The 23749-nt window shown below is 41.3% G+C and overlaps 1 protein-coding gene across 1 annotated transcript in view; it reads left to right on the top strand.

Moving 5' to 3' along the window:
* The window catches only part of LANCL2 (LanC like glutathione S-transferase 2), a 31193-nt gene that overhangs the window by 3459 nt on the left and 3985 nt on the right, over window positions 1-23749 (top strand). The window contains exons 2-8 of the mRNA XM_083825857.1: window positions 6644-6761; window positions 9582-9789; window positions 12150-12297; window positions 12899-13045; window positions 16738-16920; window positions 18995-19171; window positions 22606-22678. Of these exons, the coding sequence (XP_083681983.1) occupies window positions 6644-6761; window positions 9582-9789; window positions 12150-12297; window positions 12899-13045; window positions 16738-16920; window positions 18995-19171; window positions 22606-22678 (1054 nt within the window). The remainder of the gene's footprint in view (window positions 1-6643; window positions 6762-9581; window positions 9790-12149; window positions 12298-12898; window positions 13046-16737; window positions 16921-18994; window positions 19172-22605; window positions 22679-23749) is intronic.

Below are 23749 nucleotides of genomic sequence, written 5' to 3'. Positions count from 1 at the left end.
TCCTCAATTGAAAATTGTCTGGATTTGTTGTGGAATCACATGGGTAGTCTTGGACAGCACTGAAATTTCATTCAAACTTTATGCTAGGTCACTAGGAAACCCAAACAGTAACTCCTTTTTAGGCCAATTCTTTCTTAATAAGCTTTTCTCTGACTTGTCATAAGGTTTAAGAATATTGGTAAAAGGTTGTGTGTTTTGACAAATGTACACAATGAGGTTTTGCAGGAAACCTGTTTTAAAGCTCATCATGCTTTCTGGGAAAAGCTATCACTTAATGGGATGAGGAATATTTCCTTAGGTTATCTTTTGGGTGATTGAGTGGTGCTCAGTTTCCTGGTGTTTTCTCAATAACCTGTTCTGATAATTCATTTCTCTGGCTTTTCAGTCTCCATCCTCTTGTAAAATTTCCAATAAAAACAAAAGTCTACACCACTCTTTGTATTTGTTGGAATGCCTTACTGGGCCTTTCAGTTGTCACGCTGAGAGCACCAAGCTCTCTCTGTTATGGGACTGATTCTGCAACCACTTACACTAACGGGAATCATAATATTTGTTGCAATGGAGGCAAAATCAAACATCTAGAGCCAATAAATATTTCTTCCCACCTTTTTGTTGTGGGGTCTGCATTTCCTGAGATTGCTATTCTTTTCACCATTTTCTGGCATCCCATGTCAGGTATGTGCTATTTTAATACAGACTACAAATATATATTTTAATATATACATTAATCACACAATAATCACGTTCCTGTGTAAGGAAAGTTTGCTTTTCTTCTTGGGACTCTAGGTCAAAATTCAGCCTGAGAATCCCTTTTACTGCAGTTCATTGTGCATCACTACCTCAAAAACATCTGATTAAGTTGTCTCACATCTATCCAGTCTTCACTGGTTTCTAGTTTTATCTCGCAGACCTGTTTGTTAATGAGTTGTTACTCTGGCTAGTTGCACAAGCAAGTGTAATAATAGGTACCCTTTTGTGTGTGTTTGTGAAGATAAATGAAACTTTAATATATACAGTAGTTGGTTCTGACCACACAACATTGATGTACTGTCAGGTTCATTATGTGGAATCTACCTGCTGTCTATGCATCAGAATAATTTAGACAGTATTGGGGGAGGTTTTAGCTTTTTTGTGGCTTGTGGACCACCTAAAAATGTCCCAACAAGGGTGGAGACATCTGTGTAGTGAATGTAAATCCTACTCGCAATCTCACAATAGTTTTTGATCTCCTTGCCTTTCAAGAAGTAACACACTGCAGTTAGACTACCTGGTGGACCAGTGCTTTTCAGTATTGCTCTTTTGCTTTATCACCCTCCACTTCTCAGAACATGGGATGATGTTGCACCATATCTTGCAGTCTTTTTTTTTTTTTTGGCAATAAACTGAAGCTTTCTTTTATGACTCATTGTGATGATGTGAAGTTTTAGGCTTATTTTTTTCCCCATCTATCACCAATTAAATAGCTCATTTTACATGCAGGTGCATTTTTTAGAGGCACGGTCTCATTATTTCTCACATGCTTTAAACAATACCTTGTGTAACTTGAATGGATTGCTGCTTTTCATTCTGTTCTTCTCAGAGGTAGGGTGATAAATGCATTTAAAGCTTATTCCTAAACTGGCACTTGTAGTCGTTTGCCTACAGCTATTGTTTTTCTCTTTCTCCACCCCCTATTTTTTCTTTTTTTCTTTTTATTTTTTTTTCTTACTACCACATTTATGGAACTAAATGCCAGATCACTGAAAAACAGAGCAATGTGTTCTACAGACAGCAGCATTTCAAATAATTTTTCAGCATGTGGTTTTGCAGAACTGGCATTTATTTCTGGAAGAACCTAATTGAGAAACAGCAGAGAGTGTGCTTAACTGTTCCAGGGATTGGATGAGGAGAATTCTTAATATCTGGTATTTTCAGAGAAGAAGAGTTGCTCTCGGAACTCTAGCAATTGCTTGTTTTAGATTAAAAAGAAAGTGAAACTTGGTTTTCTGTGCAAAAAGGCAGGCCACTCCCCAGCTGAACATGGGATCCTGCTGCCATTCCTTCGGGGTTGCTCTTGCAGGAGCCCTGTGGAGGTGAGTGTGAGATCTCATCCCACGTCAAGAAACGTGTGCTCCAGCACACAGCATGCGAAACCTGGCTCCCTTTCAGGCAGTGGCAAAGTTCCCGTTGATTTCAGCAATGCCGGGATTTCACATTTCAGTACCGCTCTGTCTTTTTATTTTTTTCCCCTGCTCTCCCTTATCAGTGCCTGTTGTGCCCCTTGTGTAGTCTTCTGCATCAGTTTGGTTTTTGAATGAATCCTTGCTGCAGCGTCAGCTTAAGCTTTTTTTTTTTCTTCTTTGTGAAATGCTCCTCGCCTGAAAGACAGCCCAGTACCATTTTGCCTCCTGTTCTACACATCACCAACATTAATGTCACTTCTCTCTGAAATAACTCTTCTGTTTCATCTCTGTTTGAATCAGGTTAGCCAGGAGTGTTTTGCTTGTTCAGGAGGTAGCACCCTACGTGTAGACAATCTCTTCTCCTGAGACCATCTCGCTTCTCCTACGTGATCAGTCACCTCCTTCTTCAGTCTACTTTTGCACATAGCATCAGTCCTGCAAAAGGCAACCGAGCAAAATGAAACAGCTAATGATAAAAAATATATACATTAGTAGAAAAGCAGTGTTTTTGGGAGCCAGTGGTGGCAAGAAAGACATGTATTGGCAACTCGTTAGGAAGCTGAGCTCAGTTCTGTGTCTTGCCATGAGTCTGCACGAGTTACTTGGCATAGATGTGGCACAATGCAAATAAATGCTGAGAGGTGTTTTTGAAAAACACATCAGTATCTAAAAGTGTCTTTGAAAAAAGCAAATGAAGTAACTCACCCTGCATCTGTCAGACCAGAGTATTACTTACTTCTGTGCACAAAAGGAGTGCCATGCGTTCTCACAGTTGCACTGTCAGACTTAACGTAAGCAGTGTGGTATCTAGTCCAAATGTGCATGCTTTTAAAACTTGTAAGACTTTTAAGTTCCATGCTCCTCTTCCCTTCCTGAAATTGTAGTACAAGCTGCATACATTGCAGCCGTGTGTTGCCTCGTCTGCTCTTGGTGCTGCTTGCTTGTAAAATCACAGCTGCAAAACTGGATATGATTGTAATGGGGAGGTGGTTCAGTAAGAATCGGTACGTTATTCTAATGTCAACTGCAAGTGAAATTTTTTTAGGGGATTTTTATTTGCATCATGATGGGTGTGTGTGTAATTTTAGAGATGGGTTTACAAAAAAGATCACTTAAGTTCTTCTTAGGAACTTTGCAAATGGAAGAAAGCAAATAGGGGAAGGACATAATAAATGCTGACAAGGACAGCAAAATTTGGACACCGTGTCATTAGTGCCAAAGCTGAGTGGTGTTTTATATACCTACATTCCTTACGTTCTTTGTTGGCTTCAGAAGGCTTTGCATTGGGATGTAGGTTTGCATGCTGCCTTACTGCAGTGGAAACAACATGGTTCAAATAAATCACGAAACAATTCGCGATGCCAACGTATTTGTATTTTTCTGTGCTACTTTTTTTTCATGCTGATAACAAGCCTTTCTTGTTACCGTAAACAATATGGCACAGGGTTGTGTTGGGTATTATTGGGGGTTAGTCCTCATTTTTTGTGTTTTGTTGGTCTAAAACGTGAGCAGTGGTTGGGGTGGTAGTGTTTGTTCTTCCTTCAGCAGCAGAGGAATAATGCAGCAGTTGAATTCCTGAAGAGAGACGTTTCTACTTGTTAAAGATACTCTTCTGCTCCTGTTATCACTCAGTCTGTTGTGAGCCAGGAGTAAATGTCATAGTGGATATCAGAGGCCAGCTATCCTGGTTTTCGTTTTTCCCAATGAGAGTCACCAGCAGAAAAGGCTGAATGCCAGCTGGAATCATCCTCCTGAAACAAATATGCTCCTCGTGAAAATCAATCTGTGCTCAACGCGAGCTAGTGCGCTTCATGCTCAGCTGTAATGCTGCCATAAGATTCCTTGAAGGAGTCTTATAAATCTTAAAAACCCACCTTTCAACATTCATTTCTTTGTGTAATTAATTTATTCTGTGACATGTAAGCATCTGTTAAAAGCTTACAGTGGAATCCTACCAGATGAACAGCGACAGTGCTCTGTTGTTAGAGCTTCAGAGCAAAAAGAAAAGATAAAAAATGCAAGCAGTGGTGGAGGAGTAGGTAGCTGGGGAAAACTTTGCTGCCACATGTAATCTATTCACACTGGCACGAGCTTGGGAGTAGCTTTGTTTGGGCTGATAAAAGATTATAAAGTAATTAAAAAAAAATCCTTTCATCTTTACTTTTCCAAGAGCTGAATCAAGATAGGTAAGTTACAGATCCCACTTTAGAGAGAGGGAAGTGCCAGTCTGAGCTAAACTACTTCTGTGGGACTGAGGTTTCAAAGCAGAACCCGGGTGTCCCGATGTCCCAGTCCTCTCCTTCTGCCTCTAAGTAGTTTGATTTAAAAAAATAACCTGATTTAGTAACAGCAGGTGTGCTGTCAGAACAAAAAGATAACCAGCTTGCACCTGATGTGCAGTAGGTACACAAACCCCGTCTGAAGCCTTTGTTCACTCTTGTTGGATAAACCGAGCAGTGTGCCCGGATGCGTTAGTGCTGATTTCCTCACGCTGCTTCACCATATGCCTTGGCATGGCTGCCTGGGGGAGGAGAGATGCCCTGCGCTTGGGAGAGGTTTTGCTCTGTGTTAAGACTTCACTGAGCTGGCTAAAAGGCTCGAGGGGATGACGTTGTGTGTGCGCGGTATGGTTTCCTAACAAAAAGATGCTTAATGCCACAATAAGGCCAAAGAGCACATGCCAGATACTTACCGTGTTTGTTTCCTGCTTTTGGAGTTACCGGGGAAGGTTAAGGGAGCTCTTGCTCACCCCTAAGGCAGATGAGAGGGGTAAGTGTGTGACATGAGTTATAAGGGCACAATTTCCCTCTCCCTTCCTATCTCACCATCATAACATGGATTTGGACCCTAGAGATTTTGGAGTGTTTCAGAGGACCTGTACGATCCCTGTTATCTTTCTGATTTCTGAGTCTGTCAAGTGGATGTTTGAATTCACTACTTGCTATTTGAAGTTGCACTCCGAACAAGAGTGCGAAGCATGGTGTGTTTTGAGTAATTGGTTGTACAGCAGCATTTGGGATCTGCCTTTTGACTGAACCCTTCCCTGTTGGGACGTGTTGTAATCGAACAAGAACATGACTTCCTAATGAGCTACCTTCTCTTTCTCTAGTGAGAAACCATAGCTGCAGATGGACTGAATGTTAAACCAAGCCTTCACAAATCTGACTCGTTCTAGCTGATGCTTGGGAGCAGACCAAGGCAGCAAGTGGTGGATAGAGATGGAGCACTGTTCAGAAAGCAGTAGTGTGGGCTCAACATGAGCTGACAAGTAGCCAAACTGCATCATGCCATTTTTCTGGATGCTGAGACCATTGTATTGTTACTCGATTTGGGAGGTGGGAGAGCTGTGCTGGCTTTCACGTTGGTAGCAAATTTCCTTCTACCTGTTCCTGCCTGGATAACTAAGACATGAATGCCAATCATTGCGTGTTTAGGTTTTTCTGTAGAGGGTAGAGAAAGCAAATTCAGGAAATATTTCTTGGTGTCATGAAGTTTTTGTACATCATCAGAATGATGCAAATATCCAATAATGATAAAGCTTTTCTTATAGCCCAGGAAGGGAAGAGGTGGGGTTTTTTCTCTTTTTCAGGCTCTACTTATTAAAAACTATATATTTGAGTTAATAGGAAAAGTTTATCAGTAAGTCATACAATTTATAATATATGTTTATGATAAAACATTCTTGAGTGTTTTCCCAGATGTTCCCACTGCAAATGTAACCTCGTTCTGTGAAGGAACTTCATGAATATGCTTTCCTGTGGTAGTTAATAGAGAAATAAATTCTAGTTAATTGACTATTTCCATGTCCCGTAGTCTTAAGGGAATAGTCAGTTAAGTATCTTAGGTTTAATGGGAGAGGAAACGGTGGCAAAGATACAGTCTCCTGTGTAATATTTCATATATAGTATCTGTAAACTTTTCTTGCTCAAAAGTAAAAGCAAGCAATGAATAAGATCAAAGGTTTGTTTCCTCAGCTTCATGCTGAAGGCAAAATGGATGAGCTGAAGCTGCCAAGCTGCGTTTATCCATCTTCTTTGTGTCTAGCTTATTCTTTTAGGTAGTCATTCTTAAATAGTTTGCTGCTTTTAACAACCTCCTCTCATGATAAAGTATGCCAATCCTAATAGTGTTTTGGTGAGAGGAGAGATCAAGGAGCGAGAGGAAGGGCATTTTATGGCTCTTAGATAGATGACTTGCCTCATGTGTGGTGATCGCAGACTGGCAAATCAAACAGAGTCTTGGATTTAAAAAGAAAATGTGAATACATCATGGATGATGTGATTAAGCACATCATATAAGATGATGGTTTGCTTTTGCCTTGGCTGTCTCAAATATGAGCATCTATTTTTCTTTAGCTGTTTCCTTGACGCTGCTGATTGCGGCATATAGTATTTTTTCCCCCAAGCAAAGAAGTGGAGCAGCTGGCTTCTTGGATTCATTCCTTTTCTGACTCACTCCCTTTTCTCCTTTCCTGCTTTCAGGTCAGCGCTCAGTTCACAAAACGGATCCAGACAAAAATCAAGGACCTTCTGCAGCAAATGGAAGAAGGGCTGAAGACAGCAGATCCACATGACTGCTCTGCCTATACTGGCTGGACTGGTGAGAAAGCTAGAATGTGAATGTTTCTTAAATGGTATGGTTGAGTGTTTTCACTGAAGGAGCTTCAGATATTCTCATAGGAGCAGCAGAAGTACTGTGATACAGTCATTTATATGAGTTGTTTTGACTCTGGAACCTTGGTCACTGTTGTCTGGGAATGACTTTCACTGACTTCAGTGGACAAAGGATCTCGTTACAGAGAGATAATAAGCTTTTGTATATTGAGATCTTTATCCTGCAAAAGGAGTGGATTTTTTAAGGCGGCTGCTTCTTTTGAGCTACATCTCTCTCTTTTTTTTTTAAGGTTTTCTTAAAATTTGTTATTTTCACCTTTTTTTGTTCAACTGACTTACAGTAAGTTAGCGGTTTTCTAATGGTAACGGCATCTTCTAATCATTGAGGAGAGGTTGCTCTGTGCCCAGGAGCCTTAAAATCTGCAGATGGGTAGTTTGGCTCTGCTTGTTCTGTCTGTTCAAAAATGGTAAAATGAGCGTGCGAGGGGGAGGAGTATGGAGGTAGAGTTGCAAGATTTGTGATGTATATGAAGATAAACAAGCATGTGCTGGTTATCACTAGGCACTATCATTCCTGGAGCTTTGCATCAGCATTACTGATGCTGCCCAAGTGTGAAAGAGCCCTCTGATCCTTTAGGCAGAGCCTGCAGTTGTCAAGCCTGACACAGACACTGCTCTTCAAGCTGCCAAAACACTTTTCCATCTTGGCCTCCTAAGTGCCACTTTGCTACTTACAATGGCATATTCTATTCCTGCTCCGTCTAGCTCACGCTTCAGACACACTTCTGCTTTTAGCACAGCATGTTTGAAAAGTGCCATGAGGAGATCTGGTCTGTTATCCTTGTGTCAGGGAGGGGGGAGCAGCCTCGAAAAAATCTCCAGGCTTTGCCCGTGCTTAGCCTCAATTCTGGCAGTGGAAGTGTAAAATTTCTTCGCTTTCTTTCTTCTTGATATTTCAGTACAGATGGTGCGGTGGGTGGGTGGGTGGGGAAGTTTTGGACAACTCAGATTTAAGCGATAGATGTGTTTCAAGGTCTAAAAGCGAGCGGCTGCTAAGCGAGCGCAGAGGAGCTCAAGGGGTGGGCATTCTCGCAGCGACATTACAAAACGGCTCCCAGGGAGCAGCGCTCTGACACCGTGACTGACAACACGAGTCACAGCCGATGAAGCAGAGCGTGCTGAAAATGAGTCATAAGCTAAAAGTAACACAGCCATCATTAGCTGAAACAAGAAGATAGATGAACAAGTAACGCAGCCTAATGAGAATGGTGTTTTTCCATCCTGTAGAAGGATAACCAACATCTACTCCAAGCTGTAAACTTCTTTCAAGGTTTCTGTGGAGTTAACTCTGAATAAAAATACTTAAATGATCTAGATTTTTAAATACTTTCTCTCAAACTTCTTGCAGCATTTTACTTGAGTGTGCAAATCAGAAGGTAAAAGCAGTGCTGAAAAGAACTGTCCTGCTTGTTACGTACCAAGTCTAGACAAACCTTGCTGGCAGTGAACAGTCCTGAGCATTGGCTTGTATTTTATGAAGCATCTTTAAAATCTTGAAGTGTGTGTTGTTAAAGCCCATGTTACAGTCCATCTTGCTTATATGAGTACTGTTTGTACATGCCAGAAGTCTTGGAGGATCTGCTTCAAGGGTTTTACACCAGGAAGGATTAGATGAGCTGTGCCTCATGGCTACCTTCTGATCATCCCTTGATCAAACCCAAGTATCTGCACGTTTGTTGCAAGATAAAAAAGAATTGTAGAAATCCCAGACAGACCAAGTCTCAGAAGCAACGTTTTCTTGTCGCTGCTTTGATGACAGGGACGATAAGTAGCCCACAAGCTTCTGTGCCACTGAATCGACCTAACCAAGCTCTGCAACAGACCTCTTGGAGCCATCTGTAAAAGCCTGTTAAGGCTGATACGGAGAACGTCTTAGGGTGCACCACCACTCTTGTGCCATTCTTCTCATATTCCTCAGAAAGCCTTTCTGTGGAGCTAAGTGGGCCTGGCTTGCTCTCCACTTTAGTCATGGCACAGAAGAATGCTCTGCCTGCTCAGAAGAAAGAGGAATTTGAGGTCAAGAGGTAAATTTTTTGCTTCTGCACGTGTACGTGCAGTTGGCCAACAAACATCTTCTGAGATGGATTTGTTTAACTTTCTTAAGTCTACATCATTGCCATTTGTAGGGTTGGGTTTTGTTTTGTTTTCAAGGAAAACTGTATAATGAGCATAATGGAGTGAAGCTTGATTTGACCTTCCAGCATTCTTCTAGCATGTGTTTGCCTTATGGTTTTTACAAGCTAGCTTAAATTGTAGAAGCTCATAATCTTACTGCAAAATACTTAGAATGGTTATAAAGAACTTGGCAAGTTGAAGGCAAGAACTCATCAAAAGACCCATTTAAAAATCAGATGGGAAATAAGTCATTTCTTGTGTATGACAGACGAGTATTGTAAACCAAGTGTACTTGGTTGTACGCATGCTTGTTAGCCTAAAATTCTTCACCTGTGGTGATTTCTTCACCAGGCTTTAGTGCTCATCTCATGAGTGTTCTTCATTCTCTGCAAAGTGTGAGTCCACCATTGGGCTTCAGTCTAATACACTTATATGGTTGTCATAATTGAAATAGAAATGTAATTAAGATAGACTGATGCCTTCCTTTTGCATAAGCTAGGATCTTAGCTGACATGCTTTAATTGACCAAACACCTCTTCATACTTGAATTACTAGTTCAGAGGCACTAAAGATGGGGGTGTGATGTACTCAGAAGGAAAAGTAAATGAGTCTTCATGTGTTTTTTTTCCAGGCATTGCCCTCTTATATCTCCAACTGTATCGTGTCACAAAAAACCAGAGCCATTTGCAGCGATCTCTTGATTATGTGAAGAGAATCCTTCGCAATCTGAATGGCAGAAGAGTTACTTTTCTATGTGGTGATGCTGGGCCACTGGCAGTAGGTGCAGTGGTTTATCACAAGCTGAAAAATGACAGTGAATCTAAAGAATGTGTTGCCAGGTGAGTGGTTGGTGGTGGAAAAAGCCATGTCCTTCTTTTATAGAGTGCATTAATTCAGTAAAATTAGCAAGTGAAGTTGTGGAAGACAGGTTTAAAAAGTGGAGGCACTTTTTCCCCTGATGTATCTTCAGTAGAATACAGAATAGGCTTTATTACTGTGAAAGCTGGCTTACACGTGATTGGTGATTAGCAGGTTAGCGAGTCTCCTGTTGCTATAAGAACAGCACGGCATGGGCATATCTGTAGTGCATGCACGTTCTGATTTTGTCATAGTAAAGTGACATTTAAGAAAAGTCATACGCTTGTCGTCAGCAGCTTGTACAGTATGTGATTCTTCCTGGACTGCATGGGTCTTAATTACAGACGCACAACAAAACATGTACACTGCAGGGAAACACCCAGGCAGAAACACAGGATATTGGATTGATATGTACCAAAGATTTAATCAAGAAAAAGGAGGTATTTGCTAAACTGTCACAGGCAAGGACTCTAATTAGGTCAGATCATATGAAGGGTAGCTTGAAAAAACTCCATCCTCTTTTCAAAGTAGTCTAAATGTAACAAATGTCTTGAGAAATCCCATTTAGAGGTAGAGCTTCCTTAGAGAACTGACTGTCCGTTTGCTGGTGTGGAGATGACTGCTAGCCAGTCAAGGACTGGAATCACTGAAGTCCTCTGGGGTTTGCATTCAACACCAGCAATACACCTGGTAACAGTCTACCAGCATACCTTGCACGGCCAGAATTTGCAGGCTAGCTTCGTGTCAATATCTCCATTTGGGTATATAATTGATCTCTTTCTGGTCTAGAGTCCTAGTCTGATTAATATCAGTTGCTGCACCTGAGCAAGTATTTCAGTTTTGAAATGGGTGGAAGGTTTGTTTTTTGCTTTTAGAACTGGCATTATCTTGGGCATGACACTTTGGATGCAGCTAGGGAAGCAGTGTTGCTATAAGGCATGAAGCATGAGTACAGCAGAATGAGATTAGCAATAAATCTTCTAGAATCACCTCTGCTTGGAAAGTCATTTCCAGGAGGAGGACTGAAAAAGGAGGTTAGTTTGATTATTTGCTCCCTTTTATTCTTCCTTTTTTTGTTGTTGTTTACGAATGCATTCAGAACATGACCTGAGGGATACATTATAGATATCAATATGTATATGATTGCATTTCTAACTTTTTACTTTGTAGCTGTCTGGTTGTAGGATGACTTGAATAATAAAATTTGAATAACAAAACTTAACCGAGGACATTTTAAAGGTAAGTAATTTAATTCCAAGTCCAAAGAGTAGTTCCAAAAAAGGAGTGATAATACAAAGCTCTCTTTTTGTGAGTGCCTTTTCCCTGATATTAAGTAGTGATGGTCTAAACAGGACATTGGAGTCAGTGGTTTTGCTCCAGCATGATGCTAATGCTAACATTTCTGTCAAGTAATAGCTCTTGGGGGGATCCGGGAATTGAATTTGCTCTTAATCCAGATTGTCTTCCTCCCTCTCCAAATTTAAAATCTGACCATCTCTGTGGTTTCATCTAATTTCCAGTTTCATCAGAAAAGATAGGAAGAGACAGGTCCAGGGAATGGGCAGGAAAACAATTTCTCTGCTCCTCCTCAATTCTAATGTAGACTGGTGGAGTAATAGCAGGGAGTCTATTTGGAACAAATGAGAGTTGCAGTGGCCATCCCATGTGTTTTTTTTCCCCACTACTAAAGGCAAGCAAAACACTTCTGTATAATAGCAGTGCCCTTTCTAAATTTAGCTTTTAAGCATGTGGAACAATATGTGTCTAAAGAGGGGAATGCTGAGTGTTTTTCCCTCTCTTAAACATCCCAAATTAAGGGTCCTTGTTCAGGTGAAATACCAGGCTGCAGGAAGCTTTCATCATTCTTCCCATTAACTTGTAGCTACTTTTAAAGTTTAAGTGGCACTTCTGATTAATTCAGAGGTCAGAAGTGATGTAATTGGTATCTGTGAATCTTTCTGCTTTAATGCAAATTGGTTGTCAGCACCTCCACATTGGTGTTAGTGGTTTCTTTTCCAAGCAGTGCTCCTTTTTTATTGGAGTAGCTCTCCAGCCTTATCCAAACTCCCCTTGCCCATATACATCTGTTTCTGTCTGCACACAACCCAGGTATTTGCACTGTACTCACTCACTGCTCCAAGTTGCCTGTCTGTCAGGGTCAGCATGCATACACCGCTTCTATGTGTAGAGCTGGCAGCCAGCTGAGCTGGGGATAACAGAAGGGAAGTTACGGGGCTTCGGCACTCTTACTGCTTTGGGTTTGGTGGCTTATGTAGTGCATAGTCTAGTACAGTCTCTATAGAAAATGCTCTCTCTCTTCTACCATTTTTGTCCGATGCAGGTTGTTGCAGCTCCAAAGGACAGTCGTAAGCGCAGATGCTGAGCTTCCAGATGAGCTGCTTTATGGCAGAGCAGGATACCTGTATGCCTTGCTGTACCTGAATACTGAAATCGGTCCAGACACTGTCCCACAGTCTGTTATCAAAGAGGTAGGACACTTCTCTCTCCAGTGTCACAGCATCAGTGCAGTTGAACTGGAATTACACCTTTACATAATTCAAGGGATTAAGAGGGGGAGGCTGCAGAGGAGAGGAACCTACATCTGCAGGCTCAGTCTCATCCCTCCTTCCACTCTGTTACCCCTTTCCCTGTTGCCCAGCTGGGACTGAAACAGAGGTCAGTACAGGTGGGTCCACAGTTGGCCATGGAAATGGATCTAACATGGAAGTTGTGGAGCACATGAGAGTGAGAAATCGTTATGGAAAAACTTAACAAAGAAGTGTGAAAGTGTTTTAAGTGAAAAGAAGAGAATTTAATGCGGGGAAGGTGCATGATTGTTCTGCAGATACCAGAACCAGAGAAAGTAGGCCTGGAAAAGAGTGATAAGAAATATCTAATATTCAATTTCTCTTCTTATAAATAAAGGGTTATTCTGTCATTCAGGAGAAACTCCCTTTCTAACTCAGTACTCGTATCAAAAGGAATTGAATATCATAGACATATCGTTGTTTGTTGTGTGATTTTAATCACGACAAAACAAAACTCTGAATCAAAGCAAGTGAGATGGAAGGAGTGTGTTTTCCTTCTTAGGTAATAGATGCCATTATCGAGTCGGGGAAGAACTTCTCGAAGGAGGAGCGTAAAACAGAACGTTGTCCTCTCTTGTATCAGTGGCACAGGAAGCAATATGTTGGAGCGGCCCATGGGGTGGCTGGGATCTACTACATGCTTATGCAGGTAAGAGTGTCTTCTGTGGGCTGGGTCGAAACTCCAGAGATGTCTTGTTTTCCATCAGAAGATGCCTTCAGCTTTCATGCACATGCAGTGCGAGGTTGTGGTAGGTCAGAGTCTTGCAGTTGGGGTCAGACTCTGCAGCACAGAACTGCGCAGAGATGCTAGCAAAGGCCCCAGCAGCAGAGGAAAACTATGGCTCACGTATCCTTGTGCTCAGCACCATGGCTCCTCTAACATTGCTGCCAGGGCTCCAGCTGAGGGCTCAGTTCTCTGCAGCTTACTCCAGTCTGTCAGCAGGGTGTTCTGTATGCATGATGAAGATGTACATCCTTGTCCCAGAGTATTTTATACCATCTGTTTGTGAATATGAGTGAGTTGCATTTCAGAGCCCCAGCGGTCTAGAAGCTAAAGTTTCCTATCCTCAAGAAAGTCAGGTGTCTTCCCTCATCCTCATCTTGATACTCATCAGAAGTAATCTGATGCCTACAGTTAGACTAGCTAAATATTCATTTACTCACCACCCATTACTCTTATCTTCAATTTTTTTTGCTGTTTTTCAATGAGTGCATCACTGATGCCTCCTATCCTTCTGCCTACCATGTCCTTCATCTCTTCCCCTATGATTTTTTTTCCCCTCACTATTTTGAAGCTTCTGGAAAATCTGTTCTTAATCACACATTCATCTTCAATATGCTTTTATTATTTTTATATTCTTCCTTCTTCCCACCCCCGCCCAAAAAATCTAACGTTCCTGATTGTGTTTATGACACCTGCTCTCCTCTTTCTGTTGTCCTGAGATTCTTCTGTTTTGTATACCTCCTCTTTCCAGCACTTAAATCCATTCCCTCCCTGCTCTGAGATTCTCAAATAAGATTATGATGTTTTTCAAAACAGACCTGTATATGTTTTCTAATGCCGTACAATGTGAAAATAGAGCCTTATGTTTCATTACAGAAGATGGCCATAGAGCTGCAAATTCTGTATCATACCTTTTTCTGGTGTTGAAAGGTGCCGCCAGTCTGTGTACCTTTGTAAACGGTAATTTTCTTACCAGCTCATGCAGAAATGATGTTCCTTCAGGCAAGTGGAAAGAATGTACATCCTCTCCTCACAGCCTAGAGGTGTGTACAAATGTTCATTGCAAAAGTGACTCAGATGGTATTAGCTGTTGCCACTGCTCAGCCATTCCTCATTTGCAAAAGATGCCGTGACTTTTTCCCATCTGTTTGAGATTAGCTCACACCCCTTCCACCAGTAGCTCAGGCTAAAGCAGCTGACTTTGCTGTGGAAGTAGCTACTGCTCTGCTGCCTGGGGTCCATGTCTTAACTTCACTACAGCTGTTTTCTGCAGTGACCATCTGACTGGGGCCTCGGGATGCTTTAATTTATTGTGTCCTTATCTGCACTTCCTGATGCCTTTGACAGGGTGGTCCATACCCTTCCTATTACCTCGTCTTCCCTGGTTTCCTTTTTTCTTCACTAGATTTTCTGAGAAACTTCTGTTCCTTTGAAGAAGTCTCTTTAAATGCTCCATCCTTCATTTGCTGTTTGAGGTTGATACCAGAAATAGTTGTGCAATGCTTTTTGGTTTAAGCAGAAGCTACTCTGTCTACATGGTAAAATCGTAAAATATCTTTTCCTTTACATATAATTGCTGCTTTTCAGAATTACCACAAAGCCGTTGTTTATGCAGCATTAGATTACTGTCTTTTCACTGTACATTAAACATAGTGAGTCATTCAGAGTTGAGTCATCTGCTGCAGAAGATGGCACATTGGAGTCCATCCTTCCCCCCACCCCTCCTACACCATTACTTTGTATTTTCAGCAAAGAATTCACGAGATGGTTTGTTGGGTGGTTGTTTGATAACAAAGAAAGCGTCCAACATAGCACCGGAGATATGAAGGCCACTGATCATTTCTGTTTTAACACCTTTATGAGGGAACACATATTGCAGAATCTGCTTACAGAAGACTGCTGGAAGAACAAGAGCTCAGCAGTGTTAAATTACTCCTCCAGGATGCAGAGGGGAATATTCGATATGCTAGCAAGGGAGTCTCTAGCCCTAGCCTCTTTCACTAACACCGAGACAAAAATGTCTGTCTATTGTTGCTCTTGGCCAGATAGTCAGGACACATACCGCTAGGTTACTTTTTTGCTGTTGACAGTTCAGTGCTGAAAACCCCAGCAGTTTAGGAGAAAGAACTCACTTGTGCTCAGATCTTCATGGAAGCACAAGTAGAGAAGGAAGGTGTGTAAAGATCTCTGCTCTTCTTGGATTTACCTCCCAAGGATGGGCACAAGCTCAGTTAAGCCCTGGGCTGTGCTTGCCTTGCACAGCTCAAGACTGAATAGCAGTTATTGCTGGTGCCTGTCTTTGCCTTCTGCTGCAGGTTTCCCATGTGAAATGAGAATCCTGAAACAGGGACCTTTCATACCGCGAAGGTCAGTGTCTGTGTAAGGGCTGATCAAGATGTTCTTCATGAAAAGCTGATCTATATTCAGATCTACTTCCAGTTAGCAGCATGAAGGTGACTGTTCCACTCAGAAGAGTGTAGAGGTGGAGTTTGCTCTAGGGACCTGGTGGGTAGGAGCTCAGCAGAGATTTCCAAGCTGGGGTAAAGTAGAGGTTTTTGGTTGTTTCAGGTTACTAAAAATGCAGCTATCGAAAATACTCCTTCATTTAGCTGTAGGACTGCGAATGGTAGCAGCATGCTCACCCATTGAATGCAAATGTGCGGGAGCTGGTAGGAAACAGTAAAATTGTAAGACATAATTAGCAAAGTTATAAAAAAAAAAAAAAAAAGCTCAGTTATTGGTTTCTGTAGTCTCCAATTTCTGCAGTTGTTCCCACAGTGTGCTGGAATTCCATAAATCATGTAGGCTGTGTAAAAATAGAGAGCTTTGTTATGAAAATACTGTGAAATAGGCTGGTAGAGGAAGGAATATCAACTAAGAACCCAACAGATACACAGATCCTAAACTTTTAATTGCAGGGAGTGTACAGTTTGATGGATGTATTTGCCTCTTGGAAAGGACATAAGCTAAATAGAAGAAACGGAAAAGAAAGCCTGAGAAGAGCAATCTAAGCATAATTGTGTAGAACAAAGACATTTAGTTTACTTTGTGAAGTAGCTGTTGCTTTTGACATTGGAAATGCTGATTTATAGCCCATAGCTTCAGGGAGTTTTGTTTTCGATGGAAAACTTTATAAAACTTTGCTAGGTATGCCACTACATACACTCTTCATTTATTGGGAAATAGGACAGGTTTGTCTACATTAGTTATTTTTAAAACGTTTAACCAAGTGTGTTTTAAGAATGTGTTATAAGCAACTAATTTATAAAACTGTCTTTCTCCTGAAGTGCTTTCTCTATATGAAGGTATAGGTGGAGGCCTGGGAGTCTTGGGGTCTGCATTCTGTTCTCAGTTCTTCCGTAGTCTTTCTGTGTCACCTCAAGTAAGACAAGTAGCAACTTGGTGCCCCAGTTTCTTTGTCTCTACAGTTGCTGTAACACACTCTTCATAATGGTATTGCAAGCAGACATTAATTAAATCTGTGTGAAGCGATTGAAAGTATTTTGGATATAGAGCACATATGTAGGGTACTTGAAAATAGGGCACATAATTAAGTGTTGATACATGATTTGTTATTACTCCTGTGGTTTTGTTTCTTCTTTCTGTATTGTCTTCAGCCAATTGCAAACGTGGATCAGGAGACCCTGACAGAGCTGGTGAAGCCGAGCATTGACTATGTACGTCATAAAAAATTCCGATCTGGGAACTACCCATCATCACTGAGCAACGAGACAGACAGATTGGTTCACTGGTGCCACGGTGCCCCTGGAGTCATCCACATGCTCATGCAAGCTTATAAGGTGAATCATTCCGTGTTTATACAGACCTGTATTTTTACAGACACCTATATGCAGGCCTGTTAGATTGTAAGGCTTGCATTTTAAGTCTTTCTAGATCTAGGCTTTCAAACAAGAACCCTAGGCTAGGCACCTAAACATCTCAAAATATGTGCATAAGGAAGTTTGTAAAGAAGTTATAAGTGGGTAAAATTGCTTCTCAGGGTGTTAGTAGTTACTAGACTTTTGGTTTTCTTGGAAAAGGGCCATGTATTTAAATGACTTGATATCAGAGTCCTGGTTCTGAGAACATTGACCTAAATTCTTTGAAACTTTATCCAAGGTGCTCTAAGAATTATGTTGGTTTTAAAGAATGTAGGTTTGTGTGTCTTGCTAAAGCATGTCTTCCGTAAATTACTCCATTATTAAGATACAGTACTGGAGAACCTAATGTCGGAACAAAGATCGCAAGCCCCTTACAGGGCATAAATATAACCTCTGAGCTACTGTGAGCCTACTGTTTGCTCCCCTCCATCCTTAAATAGGTTTGCTATCTCTCTGGAGTTGTGCACTTTTGATTTGCATAACATTTGAAAGCGTGCCATTTAATTACATTTATGCAAATTAATTCCTTCTCTTGACAGCCCTCCTTGGCAGATTCCCTGGTCGGCCTCAGGGTGGGCTGATGAAAAACAGGTTTGGTTTATGGAATAATTACTTGTGCTGCTACCTGAAAAGTGAACTATAAATCTCTTAAAGTGCTGCTGAATGCAGCAACAATTGCAATTGCTTTTTCTTGGGACTGTGGTAGGAGGCTGACATAATACTACAGTCCTTTTTTTCACTTCTTTCCCAGTGCGATGCTTTCCCCAGCAGAAAATCTTTTCCAAGAGATAAGAGGGAGAGAACCAAGTTCTGCTTAGTAGTCTCCTTTCTGTCCTCTTTTTATGTTTAAGGTGATGGGGCATATGACGCTTTTCTTTTTCTCCTTAATCTGCTTTTTGAAAAAGCTACAAGAAAAATTGGAGCAGGTTTTGCTGCCTGTGTTTTCACACCGAGCACAGGGACTTGTGATAGCAGACAGCAATGTTTGTCCTGGAAATCAAATGCTGTTTCTAGGCCTTCGTTTGAAGCTTTACAACTGAGTAGCTGGCAAACCATGTTCAGAGAGAGGGACTGTCTTTATCAAGCATGTGGATTTAAGACTCCTGCATGTTAATTGCTTCTGTTACTTTATTAAGTCACATCCGTGAAGAGGAGGCCATCTCCAAAGGACTATATCTATAGTAGTGCATCAATTACTTTCTTTGTCTTGTTGATCTGTAGTGTGACCTAGGCAAAGGGGAGCACAGAGTAGTCTTACGAAAACAGAAGTCAGTGGTGCTGTTCACTTTGTTGTTTTTTTTTCTCTTCTTTTTTCTGCTGCCTCGATGGACTCTCTGTGCATCTAAAATGCACTTCGGTTGCATTCATTTTGTAAAATTGGTCCTTTGTCCAGCTGGCTAGTGCCTCTTGAGTATTTCCAATACAAATACTAGTCAAGGTAATGGATTGTTCCTACTTGTTCTTGGGATAGAGGAAACAGCCCTGTCTATGCAAAGAGAGATTCTTGTGCATTTTTCAACATGGAATTGAAGACAGACAGTGAGTAAACAGCAGGAATTAATCAGAAAGATCAGGAACTGGCCCTTTAGGACCAGATTTGATGGCCAGTGTTCTGTTACATTTCTTGGAGGCAAGAATTACTTTTCTGTATTTCAAATCAAATTATGTAGTGGCTGGGAAATAGAGGGGAGAAGCAGAAAAGGGTCATGTACCCTTCAAATAGATTACAGGCTGTGGAACCGAGGACCTTGAACTTGAGGGTTTTTTGTTTTTACTAATTACAGAAACTAAAACTTAAGTTCTTTCTTTTTCCACAAAGAGAAAGGAGAAACAACTTAGAAAGGCAAGTCTATGACGGATGGAGTCTTAAAATCCAAAATAAACTATATTTGAAAAACTCCACCTCCATAGCAAAACATCTTCCAGGTCCACAATCCTTTTGTAATCATTAATACCTCAATTTATATGTTTATTCTCTGTTTTTGTTCTGCAGACTTTTAAAGAGGATAAATACTTGAAAGATGCTATGGAGTGTAGCGACGTCATCTGGCAGAGAGGTTTACTGAGAAAAGGCTACGGGATCTGCCATGGTACTGCTGGCAATGGCTACTCCTTCTTGTCTCTCTATAACCTAACTCAGGACAAAAAGTACCTCTACCGAGCTTGCAAGGTGAGCTCTGCAGCATCCCAGCAAAATCACTCTTCCCTTTCACGTGTTTCATGTACTTCCATTTCGTGCCAGTGCAGTAGAGTAATTAGAGTGATCAGGCTAAGCTGTTGAGTGCTGCGTGTGGAGCTGTCTCGGGGGGACGAGAGCACACCATCACATGCTCCCCTTAACTCACACCTTTGACTAGATGACTTCAGCTGTGTATGTGGGCACTCGCATGTTAATAAAAAGAATGGTTGAAAAAACACACAAACGCACTTTGCTGTGCTGTAAATAGAGTCGGAAAATCAGCCTGCCTGAACAACAAGAGATAAATGTTATGTGGTGCTAATTATTCCATTGAGAGATCCACTGTCATCCGCAGCTCCTCCAGCGATACTGTTAGTAGTCTTTTGTAATTATTTGCTTTCAGACTAGTGTCTGTTTGGGGCTTTTAGAGCTCTGAATTGCAGTTATTAAATTGCTCACTTAGGTTTTTTTCATTAATATGAATTGCAGAGAAAGACGTAGTCATAATTTTTCCACTGGGAGCATCCAGGTTCTGCTATCAGCTTTCACTATGCTAGCAATTGACAAAAGAGAAGGCTTTCTCTGCCTCTGTTTCATGGTTTTTGGTTTTTGGTTTTGCTTTGTTTTCTACTTAATTCACCGATACTGGGTTTCATGCTGCATACATAGCTACTTAACTGAGGTCTACTTAAAGGTCAAGCAGTGGGAAATTTGATGAGTTGCTTTCAAGATGCTTTCAGATGAGCCACATGTAAAGCTATTGCATTCACCTCTACTGTTAGCCTGTCCATCATCAGCAGAGCTTTAAGAAGTGGCTGTTCCTGTCACCTTATGTTTACATGTGCATCAATCCGTGAGGACACCTGTGTGCATACATGCATCCTAGAGAATGCAATAAACCCCTAATAGTGCCATGGCAAATATGTGACCTTGTTATGTGTGGACTCACCCTCTGCTGACGTGTGAGCCGCGCTACCAAGCATACATTGCTTTCAGCACAACAGTTAGGCTCTCCCTGTCATCTTCCACTTTTGTACATTTCCTGGGGCTCTGTGCAGTATTAGCAATTCCTGCTCACGCTGCATTTCTTGCCTGGGGGAACCCTGTAGCTCTGTACAAAGCTAACGGAAAACAAGCATACCCAGATCAGAGCCAAAGAAGGAGGACACTCAGTTAGATACCTGAAATTCCTTTGAGAAGGAACATGTGGCAGTGAGCCAAAGACTACTTGCTGGAAGTGCCCAGTGCAGTCGGGTCTGGCAGCACATTTGTCGCCGTTCTGCATTTTAGCATCTGCAATGTTCAGTCAGGCCCCTTCTTAGGCTCTTGCAGGGGAAATCTTGAAATGGGCAAAGGAGTTTGTTTATCTTTGGCATTCTTGAAATCTTTTCTTTCTGAGACAGAGCATGCAGGGAAACAACCGTGCAGCTATATTGGTACCTAAAGGCAATGGAGAAGGCTAGATGGCTCCCCTCCCAAGGGTGTTTGCTCACACCAAAACACACGAGGCCTAGAGGAAGAAGTCCCTGGTTACCTCTCAGGAGCTGACATAGTGTTAGAGAAACTAACTGAAAGGGTTTGAAAGGCAGTTGCTCATGGGGGCCACTGGTTTACATGCCTTACTCTGTCTGCACAGCTTCTGTCCAGCATTATCAAATGGGCTCCCAGGAGGCTGAGCTTCTAGCTAGCCTGCCTGGGAGAAGAGAGGGGTCCTGGTGGCATCCTGAGCTCCAGAGAGCATCCAAGCCCCTTATTTTTTGGAGAAAGGAGGAGAAGGGGTGGTTTGATGTGTTCTTTGTTTTTTTTCCTCATTTCAAGACAAACCTTCTGAGGTCTGAAAGGCTGTTTCTTGATGGCAAGCTTGTTCAGCCTATGTGGCAAATAATGGCAGATGTCTTTGTACTAGAAGAGATCTCTTTTTCCTTGGTTTAACAAAGACATTAATGTGGTTTATTGGATCTGTAAGGTTTACTGAAGCTAAGGATTTATAAACAGTGATTGTGCTTTTGCTTAGTATCCTGGGGATGCTACTAATTTTTGTAATTTCTGTTGAAGTTCCCAGGCTGGCAATAATAATAATAATAAAGGCTATTATGCAATAAGATGGGGATTTTGCAAAAACTGATTGTAGTTTAAAACTTTTAGAAACGTGCCACAGACATGTTCTGTCCTCGCGTAAAAGAGAAGACTATATGGAGAATTAAAGTTTGGTTTGAAGAGCTATAGGGGGCCCCAAAATACTTCATAATTTCTCAATAACCGTGGACCACAATGTTTGTGAGTTTATTGCTGGGTTTCCTCAAGACATTCTCGCATGGGGACACACACTCACGTCCCAAGTGATGAAATCCATTCCTTAAAGATAACAGAGGGAGTGGGGGAAGAGGGAAAGCTGGGAAGGGGCAAGATACCACTCTTTATCTTCCTGTTTAACGGCTTGATGGTTCTGGGAGGCCATTCACATGCCGTGTAGCTCCAACTGTAGAGCCCGAGCACCCTCTAGTGAGTATGATGAGCTGTTCTCTGTAGCAGGCTGCCAAAATCACAGGGGAAACAGGGAGAGTTCTCTTGATTCTTTGCTCTGCAGGAATCTTGTACTTTTAGCGCTGTGTTTTGGATAAGCAGTGGTTTGCTTCCAGGCACAGAAATACCAGGGGAACATGTGGGCCCCGTCCGTGTCTGCTCTGGGGAGCCATAAAGGAGAAATGGATTGTTGCTCTTAAATTGAGCCAGATGGGGTTTGTGAGTAATGTATGTCTAGCGTGGCTACTGCAGCAGTGTTGATCAAACACAAGAAAGACACTGTTAGCTTGTTTTTAAAAGGTATTCCATCCTCTGCAACAAAATACTGACAACCATAATTGCCTAACTGTATTCATAACGATTTTTTGTAAGGCTTAAGGAGAGAAAATAGATAAAGCTAAGTAATGGCAGCTGGAGATTTAATACTCTAAATCAGTGCATGGAAGTGGAAGAAAACAGAAACGCAGTTAACAACTCTCAAGTCCTTAGGAGGTGGATAAATTAAGTGCCAGCACAGATAGGAACAAATGTATTATGGTATTAGAAAATTTCTGCCCCTGAAACTGTTCATAGCTGTTCTTGCAGCGCTCTTCATTGATGTGTAGTGTGGTTGATTTTTTTAAAAAAAAAAAACAACAAACAGTTAAGTACAGCCCACCTAATTATGTTGTTGTGAAGCTGAAACTCCTGCTGTGGAAATGCATATCCTAAAAAATAATTGCAGCCATGTCATGGTTGAAGTGAGACGAATTAATCTTGGATGGTGATTCCTGCATTGTTTCTCTGCTTACACTATTTTACATTTAATACCTATTAAAGTGCCTTCCCATGCAGATATTTAAGCTTGTGTTTATAAGTCTTCATCTTAAAATAAATAAGCAAATATTTTATGTCTTCCACAGTTTGCCGAATGGTGTTTGGAATATGGTGCACATGGATGTCGTATTCCTGACAGACCTTATTCTCTCTTTGAAGGTAAGATGATGGTATTGCAGATGGTATTGTGTTGTATAGGATAGAAAGGATACCTTGCAGTTTTGGTACGTGCTTGGGAGTTTGGAAATCTTTGGTAGTTCCTTTACTATTACAAAAAGAAAACCAAAAAAAATGCCAGCACCTCCCTCCTCCAAAGGATAAAAAAATAAATAAATAAAAAGAAAAGAAAAGCATCCCCTATCTCCCCTGTCAAGACTTTCCCTTCTGGTTGCATTTCAGCAGCTTGCAGCGTAAAGCCAGTGGCACTGTCATTCTTAAATAAAATTCTGCTGTGCTGATGCCTCTTAGCTTAAAGCAAATGAAAATCCATGCAACACTTCTGTGTTGGGGTGTTGTTCAAGAGGGACAGGATAGAGGAGCAGCCATGGGCAGGGGGTCTCAGAGCAATTGCTAGCCTGAAGGAACTGGACCGATACTAAAGCAAGAAAAAGCTATTTTATAATATGAGCCAAGATCACCCGAACAAAGAGAGAAATGCAGAGTTCTTACGGACTTTCCTGTAAGTTTAAAGGTGTTCCTAAATCCTTTCTTAGAGCTTTGTATATTTTTTTATTTGTAGTTTACTTTCTATGTCCTATCTCATCTTTATGCTTTAGAAACACAGTGGCAAGGAATCATAGAACAGGTAGGATTTCAAATAGTGCTGCTACTCTGAGAGCAGGAGCATAGTGCGCCATCTATCACAAATACGTGAAAATACAGCAGACCAAGTAGGATTATTTTACAAGTAAACCAACCCGAAGCATGAATGCGAGAGAGCAGTAGTTATATGCAAATACAAAAATTCCAAATACAGAGTTACTGTGTTAATGTTTATGAGAAAAAAAGTACAAAGATTCTTACTCCTAAGAGATCCCTTGTATGCATTTGTAGAAGAAAAAATCAGACACAGAGTCAGTAGTAAAAGAGCTTTGAAATTTGTTGAGCTGCAGTAATGCCAACAATAGTCAGGGTGATTTGTGCTTTAATGCTGACACAGATTTTATTTTAGTTTTTCATGTCAGTGATTTTTTTGGGAAAGATCTAGAAGCCTCAAATCTAAGACAAAAA

Source organism: Anser anser, assembly GCF_964211835.1.
Source record: "Anser anser genome assembly, chromosome: 2".
Taxonomy (NCBI): domain Eukaryota; kingdom Metazoa; phylum Chordata; class Aves; order Anseriformes; family Anatidae; genus Anser; species Anser anser.
The sequence above is the reverse complement of the archived record's forward strand: the minus strand, read 5'-3'. Positions and strand labels throughout refer to the sequence as shown.